The sequence below is a fragment of the Euprymna scolopes genome, chromosome 2 (genome assembly GCF_053919585.1).
Source record: "Euprymna scolopes isolate OS-2025 chromosome 2, ASM5391958v1, whole genome shotgun sequence".
NCBI lineage: Eukaryota > Metazoa > Mollusca > Cephalopoda > Sepiida > Sepiolidae > Euprymna > Euprymna scolopes.
The window spans coordinates 143,480,074-143,497,743 of record NC_136483.1 but is presented as its reverse complement, the minus strand read 5'-3'; the positions used below and the strand labels follow the sequence as shown (position 1 = coordinate 143,497,743).

At 32.6% G+C, this 17,670-nt stretch overlaps 1 protein-coding gene across 4 annotated transcripts in view; it reads left to right on the top strand.

The window, feature by feature from the left end:
- Positions 1-17,670, top strand: part of LOC145296964 (uncharacterized) — a 176,846-nt gene that overhangs the window by 145,523 nt on the left and 13,653 nt on the right. For 3 of the 4 annotated variants that reach the window (XM_080143196.1, XM_080143202.1, XM_080143206.1), the window contains exons 4-7: positions 5,617-5,631; positions 12,947-13,095; positions 14,997-15,066; positions 17,383-17,519. In XM_080143196.1, coding sequence (XP_079999322.1) covers positions 5,617-5,631; positions 12,947-13,095; positions 14,997-15,066; positions 17,383-17,519 — 371 coding nt within the window. The remainder of the gene's footprint in view (positions 1-5,616; positions 5,632-12,946; positions 13,096-14,996; positions 15,067-17,382; positions 17,520-17,670) is intronic. The other variant, XM_080143200.1, reaches the window with a different exon arrangement.

Here is a 17,670-nt window from a genome sequence, read left to right as displayed (position 1 = left end):
GTGGGGGAAGACGTGGCAGGTTACCTTTAATGCATCTAATACCAAACTCCTATCCTTACATCATCAACGCTCTGATCCCCATCTGGCATCAATTGGGATGGATGGCTCTCGTCTGGGAGAGGCCCCGTGTTTCGACAAGCTTCTGGGTTTGACCTTTACTTCTGATCTGAAATGGAACACGTACATCAAGTCTGTTGCCAAGGTCGCTGGAAAGATGGTGGGATCCTTCTACCGCTCCAGAAGATATCTCACTACTGATGCAATTCTCTATCTATATAAAAGCCAAGTACATCCAAGGATGGAATACTGCTGCCATATCTGGGCAGGAGCTGCTAAAAACAGCCTATCCTGCCTTGACAGAGTAAAAATAGACTTTGTGGCTTAGTGGGGGATGCCCTTTTCTCTACCCTGCAACCTCTCTCCCACAGAAGAGACGTTGCGAGCCTATCCTTGTTTTATCGTTATTTCCATGGCAGGTGCTCGTCTGAACTCCAATCTCTGGTCCTCCCTCGTCAATCTTTCATGAAAAACACCCGTCTAGCTGAATCCACTGTGAAAAATTTCCCCCACTCTTTCTGTGCCTAAATCAAAACGTGGATTCCATGAACAAAGCTTCTTTCTTAGAACTGCACGCCTGAGGAACTCTGTTCCGTCTGCCTGCTTCCCACCTGACTACAACTTGGATGTGTTCAAGTCCAACGTTAACAAATTCCTAATGAACCGCCCCCCCCCTTAAGTAAACACTTCATCAAATTTCCACACTAACGTAATGTACTTGCAATAACCCTTATCCCTGAGTGGCTCCGGGCCTTGATAAGTGGTGACCACTGTGTAAAAAAAAAAAAAAAAATGCCAAATAGTTTTATTTAAAACAATAGACATTGGTGCTTCTACAGAACAAACTTTCAGAAATCGTAATACTGAAATTCACATAAAAACAATGGTATCTACGTATTCCTTGTATTTTGAAGATGATTATATCTCAAAATCAAGAACATCGATAAGGTAGAAAATTATTTATGAAAGAAAATAGAAACTGGAAACGGAAAATTGCCTCTCTTTCGAACTCTCCTGTGTGTTACATAAGCAAAAACGATCGTATTTGCTTATGTAGGCACCGCCAAAAATAGCTGAAAAATCAAGTTGTTTTTTAAAACGAAATTACATTTATTAAAATCCATTATTTCTGAGTAACTTTTTTTTTCCAGAAAGATAAAACCCTGAATTTTATCATATAGAAAGCAGAATAATGTAAAACTTTTTCTCAAATTTTTAATTAAATTTGAAATGTTAAATTTTCCCCAAAAGTTAACAATTGGCGTTTTTTTGTTTTGCACAAAAAAAACGTATATAAATAGTTTAAAAAAAAAAAAAAAAAAAAAAGGTTTTTGAAAGAATTAATTTGTTTATTTCTTGTCTAACTAAGATTTAGGGTGATTTTCTATGAGAATATATAAAAATATTATAATATAAGTACCTGGATGTCAAATAATTCCACTTATTCATATAGGCAACCAGTTACTTTGAGTCGATTTGATTACTGTTTACATTTGTTCTTGATAAAAAGCAAACTACGAAAGACCAAAAAGCCAAAAAAAAACTTATTTTTCAGTGACGAAAATTTCAATGTATTATTAATGCTGAGGCTGGTCAGTACCAGATGGGTGACCATTTGTATGAGCTTGGTTTTTAATGTGTATGTGTGTGGGGGGGTCAGGCTCTCCAAAATGGGGAGGGGGACAATTTAAAGCAGAATAAAAAAAATTATTTCAGCGCGTTTGGTCCACCGTAGTCGAAAGGCAGCAAACGTTTCCAAACTGGATCGAAAAAATGGCACAATATTTATCGAATTTTTTTTTTTTTTTTTTTTTTGTATCGATTCTTTAAAGTATGCCCTGTTTAATAATGGTCATGCATTATTCGGCTTGCTAAAAAGAAATTGTTAATTTATTTATCAAAGATTTTAAAATGGCTTTTTTCGTATAAATATTTAAAAAAAAAATTTTTTTTGTTTTGCTAAACTTAAATTAATTATTTTACTTAACATATTCCCCGAATTTCACACTTCAAAACTCAAAAGCGGGATAATTAAACGCAATCGAAGTTCTGATATTCAGACATCAAAATAAGGTATGCAAACAAGTTTTTTTATCTTGTTTTAATCTATAATCCCATCCCTTACAACAACACAATATGTTTTGTTCAGTTTCAGATGATTATTTTAAGCATATTTGGAACCCCCTCAAAACAAGGGTGGAGGGTTGTAAGCAATATATATATATATATATATATATATATATATATAAATATTGTTTATAAAAAATAAGTACACTGTTATAAAGTTCATTCTTCTCTTAATAATCGCTGAAAATTTCGTATTGATTGGATAATTACCTGATTTTTAGTAGATTTTTAAAAAGACGGTCCGTCAAAAAGTACTTGCCTGCCCCCCCCCCCGTTTTGGCGGTGCCTATGCTTATATAACACACAGTTCAAATGGTAGGTAATTTTCAGTTTAAATTTAAACAAGATGGCCGAAATTTTTCAACTAACACGCATAAGTTTTTTGTTTTTTTTAATAATTCAGTGATATTCAGGTAATTTCGACTGCATAATTTGGAAGCTAACATTGTAATTTATTAGAATTGATAAAAAAAATCAGTAGAAACCATTTTTTTTTTTTTTTTTTTTAAATCTGAAAACTCAATTTATCGACTATAAAATTCTGTTCTGATAGTGTAGAAGCGCCTAGACATTTTTAAAAATTTTATTTTGCTATAAGTTTCTTATATTTATTTTAATTCCAGGAATGTATTACAAAAACTTTATGTTCATAAAAATCTTTATTTTATTAAAAGAAAAATGAATAAATAAAATCGATTTTTTATTATTTATTATCATAAATTTCTTATATTTATTAAAAAAAAAAAAACCTTCTCAACAAAATAAGATGCATTAAAATATTTCTGAATTCTGGTTATTGTTACAAAAACAAAAATCTTTTCGATTAAGTCCTGAAATTGCACTTGTCTACCCCTGGTATGCACTCTCCCCATGTCCCAACTGAAAACACAAAAAGTTGTACAAACGCACAAATGCAACAAATTCTTTCTATTTTAAAAATCTGTTGATAAAATCTAATCATTGTGTGTGTGTGTGTGTGTGTGTGTGTGTGTGTGTGTGTGTGTGTGTGTGTGTGTGTGATAGGGGTTTATAAAAAGACGGGGCTATGTTATTTGAGATGACATTGGTTGTATGATATCACAAGTGACCCAAATTTTCTGAGGCGCGAAGTTTGATACCCATCTGGTAGCTTTTCTATTCGTATTTTAAACAATTAAATTTGTGGCAATTCATTAAAGCCGTTTGCCGTCAGTAAGAAATGCAGAATCAACCATCAGTTGTTCTTTCTTTTAAGAAAAACGTCTTTGCGCTAACAGTTCTTTTATTACTTCTCATATTGCAAAAAGTATTTCTTTTAAAACTTTTCTTTTAAGGCAAACATTGTAAAACCTAACTTTATTTGAAATTATAACCAACCATTAATATAACTCCACACAGATAACGTCGAGTGAATACTAGTTTTTAATAGTCTTTAAGGCTGAAGCTTTAAAGCTAATAAAAATATCAAATGTATGCATATTTAACTAATCGATCACTTTTTTTTTTTTTTTTTTTTTAATTTCATTTTCACTCCAAACAAGGCACAGTGCCACTTTGATGTAGGGGACTACTATCGAGGACATAAGTTGCAGGGATACTATGTAGGGAGTTGAGCAGCGAGATGTCTGTTCACATTGCACTTGAACTTCTACATGTCAGTACAGTTCGGAAAACAGGAATCCAGAAAGGAGTTTCAAAGTCTAGTAGTTCTTGTGAAGAAACTATTAGAGTAGAAGGCTTTCTTACATCTAGGGATCTCTACTGTGTAGAAGTGGAATTTTGCTTCTTGTCGGGTTTGTCGGGGGGGGGGTATTTTGAAGGGGTACAAGTGCTTGTAGTTCGTTGGAGCATTCACCATTAAAATACTTGTAGAACAGGCAGAGGGATACAACATTTCGTCGATGGGACAAAGGCTGAAGCTTTGATGACAGTTTAGGACATATCAGGACTTATGAGGAAGGGAAAGTTTTCCCAAAATATCATACAATATGGATGTCTGTCTAATCCTGCTGACGCAAGTAAAAACGAAAAAAAAATGTATACATATATATTGCATTTGTAAAGGTAAATCTACATTGTTTATTTATTACACTTCTGCATTTTATTGCGTTCTATAAATTTTCTTTATAATAAAATACATTTTTCTTTGTTCATTATAATGCATTGTAATTTAACAAATTATAATTTGTTTTAATTAAAACTACTAGATAGATGTAACTTTCAAAAGTTTCTTAAACCAAAAAAAGTTGCTTAAACCAAAAAAAATGAAATGGAAATAAAGACTCCTGGACAACTCCAGATACGGGCAATTAGTAAAATATATTGTTTACTGAATAAATGATCAGTACTTTGTTAAAATTGAATAAATCTGGTATTGGTGGCAAAAAAATTGATACCCACTGTTGGAATCGATAATAAAATTCACAATTCTTTTTGCAAACCTAACCATATTTGATATTAGGTTGGGCAAAAAGTGTGTTTTTTTGTTTTTAAGTGATTAATGTGATTCATTTTTATGCTTGTTTTAACAATTTTCAATGTCTGCGATTTGTCTGGTTGTCAAACTGCAATCTTGTTCAACTACTACTTTCATTTCGTCACTCTTAATCACCTTTGGCCGAATAGAGCAAGGAACATCTCTTGCTGAAAAATTATTTTTTATTTCTATTTTTTTTTTTTGAATCAAGCAAACGATTTTTTGCATGCCCGTTCTGTAATGGCATTCTCCCCATATACATGCCATATATTTTAATGCAGTTTTTTTGTAGATTTCTTTTTCCTTTCCTATAGTAAAAAAAAAAAAAAAAGCATTAAAACGTAAAAGGCCTAAAATACAAACAAAAATATAAAAACTTCTCTGCAGACGTCAACATACTTGCTACAGCAAATACAAGATTTGATGAATAGAAATATAAAAAGATTTTTAATTGGCTGGAAAGATGACATTCAAAAAAAAAAAAAAAACTTTTTTAACCAACTCGGTACAAGCATACTTAAAACCATGAATCACAAACCGTTTTTATTTTATCAATGTTCAACTTAAACTTGACGTGAAAAATTGTCAATATTTCTGACATACTCCTTTCTCGGCACTGCCCTAGTTTGTGGCTGTAATTTAGGTATAACCTAACCTGGAGATTGTTTTGATAGAGATGAGTAAGATAACTGTGTAAATAAAAATTGGGGAAGAAAGAGTTGGATCAGTTCAGCCATTCAGGATCACCCCATCTTATTGATGAGACGATCCACCATCATTAAACAGCGATAAGACAAAAATGATTGGACAGTTTTGACTGAAACTTGGTTGCAACTCTAGTTTATTCGTACCAAATATGGTTTGATTGCAAAAAATAAATAGTGAATTTTATTAACGATTTTTATTAGTGACGTTTATTGGAGAGTCACTTCATCTAATGCTCATAGACCTGGCTCTTTTTTTTTTTTTTTTTTCAGATTGTTCAACTTCAGGTGAGAATGTCACAAAACTACACACTCCCCCTCACCTGCATGCTTATCTTAATTAGAGGATCTCTTTTCCCTATTTTTTGTCCTTTTTTTAAATTTTTTTTTCTTATACTTTTTGAAGGGGAGGGAGTATTACACACCTTTTTTTTTTTTTTTTTCTTTTTCTTCCAAGTTCCCTGATCGGTAAAATGTCCTTAAATCCGTTTGTTATTATTTAGTTTACCTGGACCATTATTCTTATTTTGAATGTTATTCTAATGTTTTGGCCACCGTGACCTTTTTCAGGGGCATTTTTTATAAGTACTGTATATTTTCAATAGACTATATAAGTATTGTATATTTTCACTTGTAAAAGATTGCTTTGAATATCTTATTTGACAAATGAGATATTGATTCTCCAGGTGTCATTTTCATAATTTAACAGTCTTTTTCGGAGGTTTAAAATTAGGAAGAAAATACATACAAAAATTAAGATGTAAAAGTTTTGCCTCATTTGGTGTAAATCAAAATCTAAGGGAGATAACTTATTGAAATTTGTAAAGACTTCATTTTATCATTGTACCTATTTACTATGCCTCCCCACGGGACAGTTAGACACCAGGGTCGTTTTTTAACGTGGAGAAAAGGTACAAAAATAAAAAATTGTCTCCGTCGTGAAGGACTGATCCTCTACCGAAAGAGAACAAGAAATGGATGTTAACATTTTTTTTTAATTTTTTTTTTTTTTATTCAATTTTCACCCCAAACAAGGCACAATGCCACTTTGAAGTAGGAAGCTATTATCAGGGACATAAGTTGCAGCGATATTATGAAGGGAGATGAGTAGCAAGATGTCTGTTCAGATTACACTTGAACTTCTGCATGTCAGTACAGTTGGGAAAGCAGAATCCCAGAAGGAAGTTCCAAAGTCTAGCAGTTCTGGGGAAGAAACTATTGGAGTAAAAGGCTTTCTTACACCTAAGGATCTCTACTATGAAAGGGTGGGATTTAGCTGCTTGTCAGGTTTGTCGGGGTATTCACGTTGAGGGGGTACAAGTGCTTGTAGTTCGTCAAAGAATTCATCATTAAAGTACTTGTAGAACAGACAGAGGGATACATTTCGTCGATGAGACAGAGGCTGAAGCCTAGATGATAGTTCAGGACCTATCAGATTGGCGACTCTTTTGAACCTTGTCCATGAGTGAGACAAGTAGCAGATGCACCAGCCCAAATGTGACAACAGTACTCCATACATGGGCGAATGGTAGCCTTATAGAGGTACAGGATACTTTCAGACGTAAGTAGTTTTCTAGCACAGTAGAGAGAGCCCATCTTCTTTGCAGCAGCCTTGGCAATGCTTTCAATGTATCTATTCCAGTTCATGTTCCCTGTAAACATTAGGTCGAGAAGTTTAAAAGAAGTACTTTTGGGTAATGTGTTCTTGGCCATTGCTATTGGTGGTAGAGAAGGGTTCTTGTAATTATTGAAGGAAACAAGCTTAGTCTTGGCAGCATTGAATGTGACCCTCCATTTTTGTCCCCATTCTACTACAGATTGGAAGTCTTTCTCTAGTGTTTCTGCCATTTCCTTAGATATGTGTTCATTTGTTTTCCCCTCGTGCCTGTTATAGAGAGTGGTGTCATCAGCAAATATACCCATTTCAGAAACAATTTTATCAGGGAGGTCATTTATGAATATCAAGAATAATAAAGGTCCAAGGTTTGACCCCTGAGGTACTCCCGCATTTATATCATATTGTTTAGATGTACGATATATGGTATATGGTCCTATGTTTTTCGTTTTTTTTGTTTTTGTTTCATTTTTTCATTATTCTCTGTTAAGTGTGCTCCTATTAGATTTTTTTCTATTTCTTTGAATTTAAATTTTATATTTATTTAAAATTCCTTTTTAATTTAAAAATTAAAGAAAACATTTGAAATTTTTAATGTTTCTTATATTAAAATTTGTTTTGTTTTAATTTTTTTTATTTAAATATTTTACTTTGAGATCATATATGATCACACCTAAAAATATTTTATTATCTTTTTTTTTTGTTTACAGTTTTTTCAAATTGAACAAGGAAAATATTTTTAGTGTATATTTCTTGTAGTTTATTTGCAAAATCCTCACACCATTTGTCCTGAAACTTCTGAACACGTTTTATTTACTTTTTAGTCCAATCCATTTATTTGTGATACTCCTTTTCTTTGGGTTTTTTTTTTTTTTAATCCAAATTTTAAAAAAAAATTTCAACTATTTTTCTTGCACTAAACTTCATTTTGTCTCTTAATTCTGAAATTTTCTTGCCAAATATCATAAACTAAGTTTGTCTTTTCTATGCATATTATTTTGGCATTGGAACCTTTATTTTATTTATTTTTTTTTGTATTCACAAATAATTTTGGTTCTGGATATGACCTTAAACTATATCCAGTGGTGAGGCCCCAGCTTGCGGGCTTTGGGGAGTGTGGAGCCACCCTTTAATTGCCATTACTCCCAGGTCCACTCTGACCCGGAGTGGTAGTACCTGTTAGGGTCCCAACTATGGGTTAAATAGAAACCGACTTGAAAACAACAAATATATTCCATTAAAAAAATTTTCTTCAAAATCTTTGGATTTGGCATTAAATAACCTGAAAAGGGTTGATATGCCGTAAAACAAAAACAACCAAACAAATAATTTACCTGATTGCGTCTGATCAATAGTAGTAATGAGGCTCGACAGAAGTAAAATAATTGGTTATTGCACGACATTAAGAAAAATTTGATGCATATTCAGATTTACAGCAGCATTTAAAATTAAAGAAAATACAGAAATGTCTTTGTGATGTGCGTACCAATCATGGGACGAAGATGAACAATTCCAAAAATCACACAAGTAGTTTCGGTGGACAAGGGTATACAACTTTAATGAAAATGGAAAGTGTCAAAATAATCATTGATTACTTCCTCTTATTATATTCTCCAGAGAAATATGGCCTCATCTGTCATTTATTTGTAAAAAAAAAAACCGACAAATTTGTTTTTTGTAAATTGGTCAACTACTTGATCAATTTTTGTGATATACAATCTTCACTCCCTGACAAGTAGGTACAATAAGTTTTTCTTCATTTTATTTATTTTTATTTGGATTTATATAATATATTTATGAAAGTATAAAAAAAAAAAAAAAAAAAAAAAAAGAAAGATCGGAAAAACGTAATAAAAAAAGAAAGTGCATGCACAAGGGAGATATAGGTATGAGAGAGAAAAAAAAAAAGCAACGGTACTGATTTACTTTATCACCGTTTCCAGTAGTGCTATGCCGGAAATAAGGAAGTACGTTAACTGACTATAACCAAAAATTCACTTCAATAAGAAAAATATGAAGCCACGGATTATCTGAATTCGAATTGGTTAAAAATAATTGAGATTAATGTCTAAAATCTGAAACAAAAAAGAAGTCTGATAAAACGTCCAGTGATTGTGAACTGCATTATTTTATTGATTGTGGCAACAAGTTTATTATTTTTAATATTTATCCAGTGAAATTGAGCTTTCACAATCCAATTGAAGTTAGTGTAAGTGATACTCTAATCGAATTTAAACCCTTCTCATAATAACCCACTTAAAAAAAAAAAAAAAGATATTGATGCAATAAATGTTGGAGATAGTACAAGTATTTTGGACTTGGGCTTTAACAAAGCTTTTAATAGTTTCTTGATGAAAATTAAAAATAAAAATGTTATTTCAAGTAATACTAAACGTGTCGGTGACCCATTGGGTTACAACCATTATCACTATTTGATTTCGATTTTGTTTGAAAATTCATAACATCTTGCGTATTTGTTAAGACATTATTTTTCATAGATAAAAATAAGTTTCTTCACTTCTATATTATTATGATTATTGTCTGAAACCTTAGAGAATGACCTCCAAATGGAATGGGGATGTAAATGGATGGTAACATTTAATGCTACTAATACAAAGCTCGTTTCCTTCAACAATTACAAAGAACATCCAAGATGAGAACAGTAATTGTAATAATGCAAATAATAAAATATTAAATGGAAACTGCAATGATGAATTTTTTATTTATTTTACAAAGGAGACACCACTTATCAAGGCCCGGGGGCCACTCGAGGATAAGGGTTAATGAGTGTACAGTGGTCAAGGGGAACATGTCAATCATCGTTAGTAGTGGAAAATTCGTAAATTGGTAACTTAAGAGGATGGCTTATCAAGAATTTATTCACGTTGGACTTGAACACAACCATATTGTAGTCAATTGGAAAGCAGGAAAACGGAACAGAGTTCCAGAGGTGTGAAGTTCTAAGAAAGAAGCTTTGTTCATGGAATCTATGTTTAGGTTTAGGCACAGATAAAGAGTGGGGGAAATTATTGATAGTGGTTTCAGTTAGATGAGTGTTTTTTTGTGAAAGTCAGGCCAGGGAAGACCATAGATTGGAGTTCAGACAAGCATTTGCCATAAAGATAACGCTAAAGCAGACATGCTCGCGATATCTCTTCTGTGGGAAAGAGGTTCCAGGGAAGAGAAAAGGGCATCCTCCACTAGGCTTCAAAGTCTATTTTGAACTCTGTCAAGGCAGGATAAGCTGCTTCTAGCAGCTCCTGCCCAGATGTGGCAACAGTACTCTAACCTTGGATGTACTTGGCTCTTATACATGCAGAAAATTACATCAGCAGTGAGATATCTACTTGAATGGTAGAACACTCTCACTATTTTCCCAGCAGTGCTGGCAACGGATTTGATGTACGTGTTCCATCTCAGATCAGGAGTAAAGGTCAAGCCCAGAAGTTTGTCAAAACATGGAGCCTCATGAAGATGAGAGCCATTAATTTCAATTGATGCCAGACGGGAATCAGAGCATTGATGATGGAAAGATAGAAGCTTGGTCTTAGATACAGTAAAAATAAACAGCCACCTCTTTCCCCATTGCACCACATGCTCAAGATCAGAGGAGAGAGAGAGAATTAGAGAGAACTTGTTCGTTTACGGCCTTTGAAGTGTTTCCATAAATGGTAGTGTCATCAGCATAAATGTCTACAAATGATCTTAGAATGTGATTTGGAAGATCATTGATGTAGATTAGAGAGTTGGGCTAGCATTAATTTTCTGTGAGCTTCAGATTTTTGCCCATCAACCACTACTCTTATGAACCTATCAGAGAGAAATGATCTAATAATTGAAAAGACATTTCCAGCTATACTGTAGCTGGAGATTTGTGGAGTAGACATCCTATGAAAAGCCTTTGATTTGTCAAGGGCAATTACCTTAGAAAGGAAACCTCCATGAAGAAATTCACTAATCCTATAATCATCAGCTGTACATCTAGCAGAACAGAAACCATATTGCATGTCACCGAGGAGGTTATTTTTACTGTGGTGGTTGACTACTTCTCTATTTAATGCAGATTCTAGCAACTTACTCATGATGCATAGGAGATGAAAATTACATCTCTTAAAATATTATGAATAATTGTACAAAAGTAAAAATGATAAAAAATTGCAACTGTAGAATAAGTGTGAACTCTCTCTTAAAAAATAATTGCTTAACAAAAATATAATCTAACAAATCGTAAGTAAGTCATGGAGACGTATGTAGCAGCATGTATATAATTGACCATCCGTGGTGTGAGTTGACAATGGAGGAAGAGGAAGGAAAGAAAAAAGCAGAGATAGATTTGGGAATCACCTGGTGAGCAACTTGGAAGCATATGTCGGAGCAAGAGGAACTTTTAAACCAACATGCAATCCGAATTTTTAACAAAGATGGTCGGACAACTGTGCCATAGGGCGAGATGCAAACATAGCAGCTGATTGTAGCTGTAAACTGGGAAACAAGTAATTGACCAGAGAGAATGCCCATATTGTTAACTGGAAAGTTACATGTCTGTGGTTTGGAAAGTATCATTAATAAATGCCTTTTGTTAAAACTGGAAAAAGCTGGGTCAAATTTCTTTCCTTTGTTCCTTTGCATAAATGTTGAGTCTGAATGAAAATTTAATGGCTACATTAAAAACTACAATATACTCTACTGAAAATCGGATAATAAAAATATTATATAATGGAAACTGCATAAATTATACACTCATAAAAATCATAACACCATCAAGATTTAGATGTTCTGTGTAGATAATTTTTCAGTGATAAACTAGAAATCTTAAAGTATTAAAATATAAAAAAAAAAAACGTTCTTAAACCTTAGAAGTGAAATGGTTACAAATGATATACATAGAATAACGTTTACTTGAAAATACATACTAAAAACATAACCCACTTAAAAAAAAAATGCATATAAATTTTTTTAGTAATATTTTTGAAAAAGGTTCCTTGTTGCCATATCGTATGAACTTGAAGAATTTTTTTGTTGACATTCGTTTCCCTGATATTTTTCTAGTCAGAATTCTTTCTATAAATACATCAGGGATTACAGAAGGGACTATGTGAAGTTTGCCAACATCTTAAATGAAAGTGATTTTTGTGGAACAAACTGGATTCGGACTTGGGACACTCAGATCGTCAGTCTGTAACCACTAGACCACTGTCACCTCCCTGACAAAAGTTAATCATCTTTTATAAGTAAATAAAAAAATCTAAAGGTAGAAAAGGTTATGTGGACAATAATATAGAATTTAAATATCTATTAGTAATTAAAAGAGGAAATAGGAATAAGACCTAGTAAATCAATGGATCATGTGATTGTGATGCCTTAGTCAGCATAACTGAACTTATTGTAGCTAAGGTTGACGTTTGTTTGTTTGTTTGTTTGTTTGTCCTACTACTTGGAAATAAAGTGTAACCAAACTTTAACTGAAGCCTCGAAAATTTATTAGTTGTAGTAATGAATAGAGGAGATGGTGAACAATAAAATTAATGACTTGGTTGAGACATTGTGTGGACATTGTTTGCTTGTAAAATGGATTTTATAATATAAATCCCGGCATTTAACCTGAGAGATTTATTTGGGGAATGAAACGCAAACGGTATTTACAATAAGTATAAGATCATACTACTTATATATATATATGCAAAACACACATAAGACAGTAAAGAAGAAAATATAGGCATTCACTTAAATAAAAAATTGTGATTGTGCACTAATTCTTTCTTCGGTTATTGGAATACAAGCAACGAATCTGCTCTGAAGCAAGAAACTTAATTTCATTGAGCTTATTTGAAACTATTTGGACGATATTATGAAGGACATATCCTTTTTAAAAATGTGTGTGTGTGTGTACACATGCATAATGTTTAACACATTTAATTTTCTGTTTATTTTTATTATCTTTAAAAATTCTTTATTTTAACTTAATTTTTTTTTTTTTCACCCCCACAGTTGAAAAGTATGTCTCCAGATTTTTTTATTCCACTTCCGCCCAAACGTTGGTTCTTGGACAATTTTGATCGTCACTTCCTTGAAGAACGGCGCCAAGGTCTGCAAGAATTCATTAACAGAATTCTCAGCAACAAAGTTCTTTGTGAATGGTGAGTTCCTTTTAGTATCTATATCTATACAGTATAATCACGTTGACACACCGGTTCTTGTCATATCAGCAAAGTTAAGCAACGTTGGGCCTAGTTTGTACCAGATTTGTACCAGCTTGCCACTAGTATATAACAATATCAACTCAGGAGAGGTGTGATTGGAGATTGCGCACTTGTTGCCACAAAAATTTCATACGCAGGCACCCTTACGGTGGGTATCCATAGTCTGTCTAGACTGAAAGAGCCTTTACCTATATCTATATAAAAGTAACCCTATCTTTCTGTCTGAAAGGTCTATACCAAACTAAACTCCTCTTTCAATTTCTGATCTATAGACTTGAAACTTGATATATAGGAGATTTGGACCCCACACACAATTATACATTTATACATTAAAGTCATTTAAATTTTAACATTTTCTTATCCATCTCAAATGGTAACGACTAAAGTTGTACTAAATGTTTTGGTTTAGATTCTAGCAAATGGCACCCAAGAAATATTTTTTAACTTTTGAAATCACTAGTATATATGCAATATAATATAATCAATAGAATTGAAATATCGTATTAAGCATATTTTATGATTGGGAAATGTCAGGCAGTCTACTATATTTTCTTGCACATAATACGACCTAATGATTTTGAAACAAAAGAAAAAAACATTAACAAATTATATCCTTTTGTATTATGACTTCACAGTACAGCCATACCTATGTAAATATATATTGAAACAGTTTCTGACAAAAACAAAATATCATATCAAACAAGATGGGATTTCATTTAAAAATGAACAACTGTTTCTTTATAGCGATACAATCAAAGCATTGGCAATTACAAAGCTTGAAAACTTAGAACCATAATGAATCTTCAAATATTTAAATTAAAAAAAAAATGGGAAAGTGCAAATATTTTGTTTGATTGCCTTGAAAAAGATAGAACCATCATTGGTGAATATTGTATAGCCTTATTATTGGTGTATTTAAATAAAGTAATTGCTAAAAAAAAAATTGTGCACAACTGAAAAGAAAAGTGCTCTTTCACAAACACAATATACCCATAAGTCGAGCACAATGATGACAAAAACTACATAAATTGCATTTTGAATTGCTTTCACACTCACCTTATTTGCCATCTCTGGCCTCCAGTGACTATTCGCTGTTTGAAGAAGAATGCTCCAGGAAAAAAGATATTTAGCTTTGATGAAGAAGTGATATCTGAAATTGAGGCATATTTTAAGGCAGACAAATCGATCTGCAGATATGGAAAAGAGTGTAACAGATTTTGGATTTGGTCATGATAAACAGAAATATATTTGTCCTGAAAAATACTTTTAGTATGGAAAGTAATAAAAGTTAACATAATGCAAGTTTTTAAGTTTACTGGTTTGGAGGTTGTGGGTGACATGAGTGTTAATCCAAATTGAATTCAGATGAAATAAGTCAAATAACCAAACTTATACCCAAAATGCTTACTCATAGAGAGGGGGGGGGTAGCTCTTGAAGATATAAAAGATGGGATAGGGAGTTTTTTTGCCTGGTTTGGGTCAGAACTTCTGGCTGTTTGCATTACCTAACCAGAAATTCCAGGGTCATTCACATTCCATCCCTTTGGTTTTGTGGACTTGATGAGGCCAATTGTTTTAGTCAGTTTTGGCAGTAGAGTAAAGGCAGAAGTCACTAACAATCGGTAAATTAAAATTGAATGGAAGAATTTTATTTATATATAAATATATATTTTATTTATATATAAATATATTATACATAAATCTTTTAATTGTTTATTATTCCAAGAAAATCAATCAACTATTTTTTTTTCTTTTTTTCAACTTCTGTACAAGAAAAAACAAAACAACTAAAATTAAACAATTAGTTTAATGTTTTTTACTTTTCTTTTTCCATTCAGTAATCCAGTAAGGGAGTTTTTTTGCTTAGATGACCCACCAGGGCCCCACGACAGTTTAGAAGAGAGTCGGGTAAGTCCAATTACATTTACTTGTTTTTCTCTTTCTCTCCTTGGTTTCACGTATGCATGTGTAAATATTAATATTTTTAAACATTGCATTTATCAAATTTAAAAATGTTGATTTTTCTTACAAGTGGAACTTTATTTACAATCAACGATGGGTTAGAGGTGGTAACTTGGTTTTACTATCGAAGAGATATAAGTGGACTAAGCAGGAAATAAGGACCCCGGCTGGCTTCACATAGAAGAGGACAGATTTTGGGTGACACCGGTTTAACCTTCACTGTGTTATGTTCGAGCAGATTTTTGCGACCAAGAGTGCAGTTTTTATATATTTACATAACTTTAATTAATCTTTGTATTATTTATTTTTATTTATTTATTTTAATAAAAATCTTAAGTTATATCATTTATTCACAACCAAAATTGATTGAGAGTGAATTTATTTACAATTTTTTTTAATAAAACTATTTAAACCAAAATTTGGATTGATATTTTTACCAAATGAAGATTTACAATTAAAAACTTTTTTTTAAGGGTAGTCAGATCTGTTTTGAATGAAAATCACATTTAAAATTGTCTCTGGCAAGTAGTTGATACAAGTTAAAAAAAATAAAAATAAAAAGTCAATTCGGCCTAAAGGTACCATCTATGAAAGGAAAGTTTGTTTTATTTTTTTAGTTCCTGTTGGCTTCTGGAGTCTGAACTGGCCACCAAAATATGAGCCAAAATTACTGGAAAGAAATTCTGTGGACTATAATCACTACACACTTCGCATTACTTTGACTATACTTATAGCTTTTATGTTCACAGTACAATGCTCCAGTTCTCCTACCGAGGGAGCATCCTAACATCTGTTCCCACATGCGAGAAGGATGTGGAGAACAGGTCAGGGCAGCTCACTCTGCCTTTGGTAGACTCAACTACCATGTATTCAAAAATCATGCACTAAAGATGGACACCAAAATAATGGCATTCCAATCAGCAGTCCTCTCCATGCTTCTACGCATGTGAGACATGGACACTGTATAGAAGCAATATTGAAGTCCTAGTGTTATATATTCGCTGTGGCTAGTCATTCAATGTGCTTTTCAGTTTATAAAATTTCGAAATCGACTTAAAAAAAATAAGTTTTGAATGCCTTTCAAAAATGTCAGTTTTGAATGCCTTTCAAAAATGTCGGTTTTGAATGCCTTTCAAAAATGTCGGTTTTGAATGCCGGTACAAAAAATGCCGGTTTTGTATGCCGGTACAAAAAATGCCGGTTTTGAATGCCGGTACAAAAAATGCCGGTTTTGAATGCCGGTACAAAAAATGCCGGTACAAAAAATGCCGGTTTTGAATGCCGGTACAAAAAATGCCGGTTTTGAATGCCGGTACAAAAAATGCCGTTTTTGAATGCCGGTACAAAAAATGCCGTTTTTGAATGCCGGTACAAAAAATGCCGTTTTTGAATGCCGGTACAAAAAATGCCGGTTTTGAATGCCGGTACAAAAAATGCCGGTTTTGAATGCCGGTACAAAAAATGCCGGTTTTGAATGCCGGTACAAAAAATGCCGGTTTTGAATGCCGGTACAAAAAATGACGGTTTTGAATGCCGGTACAAAAAAAGTCTGGAAACTTATTGAAGACACTTCATACTTCACATGAGTTAATTTTTGATAAAAAGCATATGACATGTGCGAAGATATTTCTTCATTAAAACCAATACTTATTTTTATTTTTACATTTCACAATACCTGTGAATATCTCCTCTATCATACAAGGTATGATAACAATATATTTGAGAGAAAGGAAAATAAATGCCAAAGTTAGTTTGAAAGTTAATTTATAAAAGCCATTCCATCACATGCCAGCATGAAAAAAGACATTAAACCAAATACCATGATCATGATTTATATACCTCTTTATCGCCGCTATTCGTCAAGACTACTTGAGTCTGCTCTCAGCCTACCAAGTCAGCAGGATATCCAACGAAACTTCTGGATATTTGTGCATTTGTATTGAAGAGCATTTTATTAATTTAAAAAAAAAAAAAAAACTATTACAAACTATTAGTGCACAAGTCAAATTTATGATTGAAAATTAATATTACCACTTTCAAAATGCTAATGAATTAATAAAATTATAATTGACATTTTATCACATAAAAATACACTAACGATTTAACAGAATCTTCACACAAGCAAATATGTAGTTGAAATAGAAGAACTGTATGTCGTGCGTAATCTGAACTTTTCTGTGTTTATTAAATATTTAAGGATGCTTTGCAATAATTTGTCCAGTTTGTATTATGCCACTTAATTTGTAATTTTTTTTTTTTCAGGCTTTGTGTGAATCACTGGAAGAACAAACGTACAATCTTAAAATAGAACTCCGAGAAAAAGAACATGAGATTGATCTGTTGAAATCAGAACTGAATTTGTACAAATCACAAATCGAAGATCTCCGGCGAATGGAACAGTCAGTTGTTACAGCTACTTTTCTCTTAAACTTATCTTTATAAATAAAGCAGATGTATGTGTGCATGTATGTATGTGTGTAAATATTTAACTGACAAACTCTTAAACTACTGGTCACATAACACTAAAATTAACAGGAAATAGTAATCATA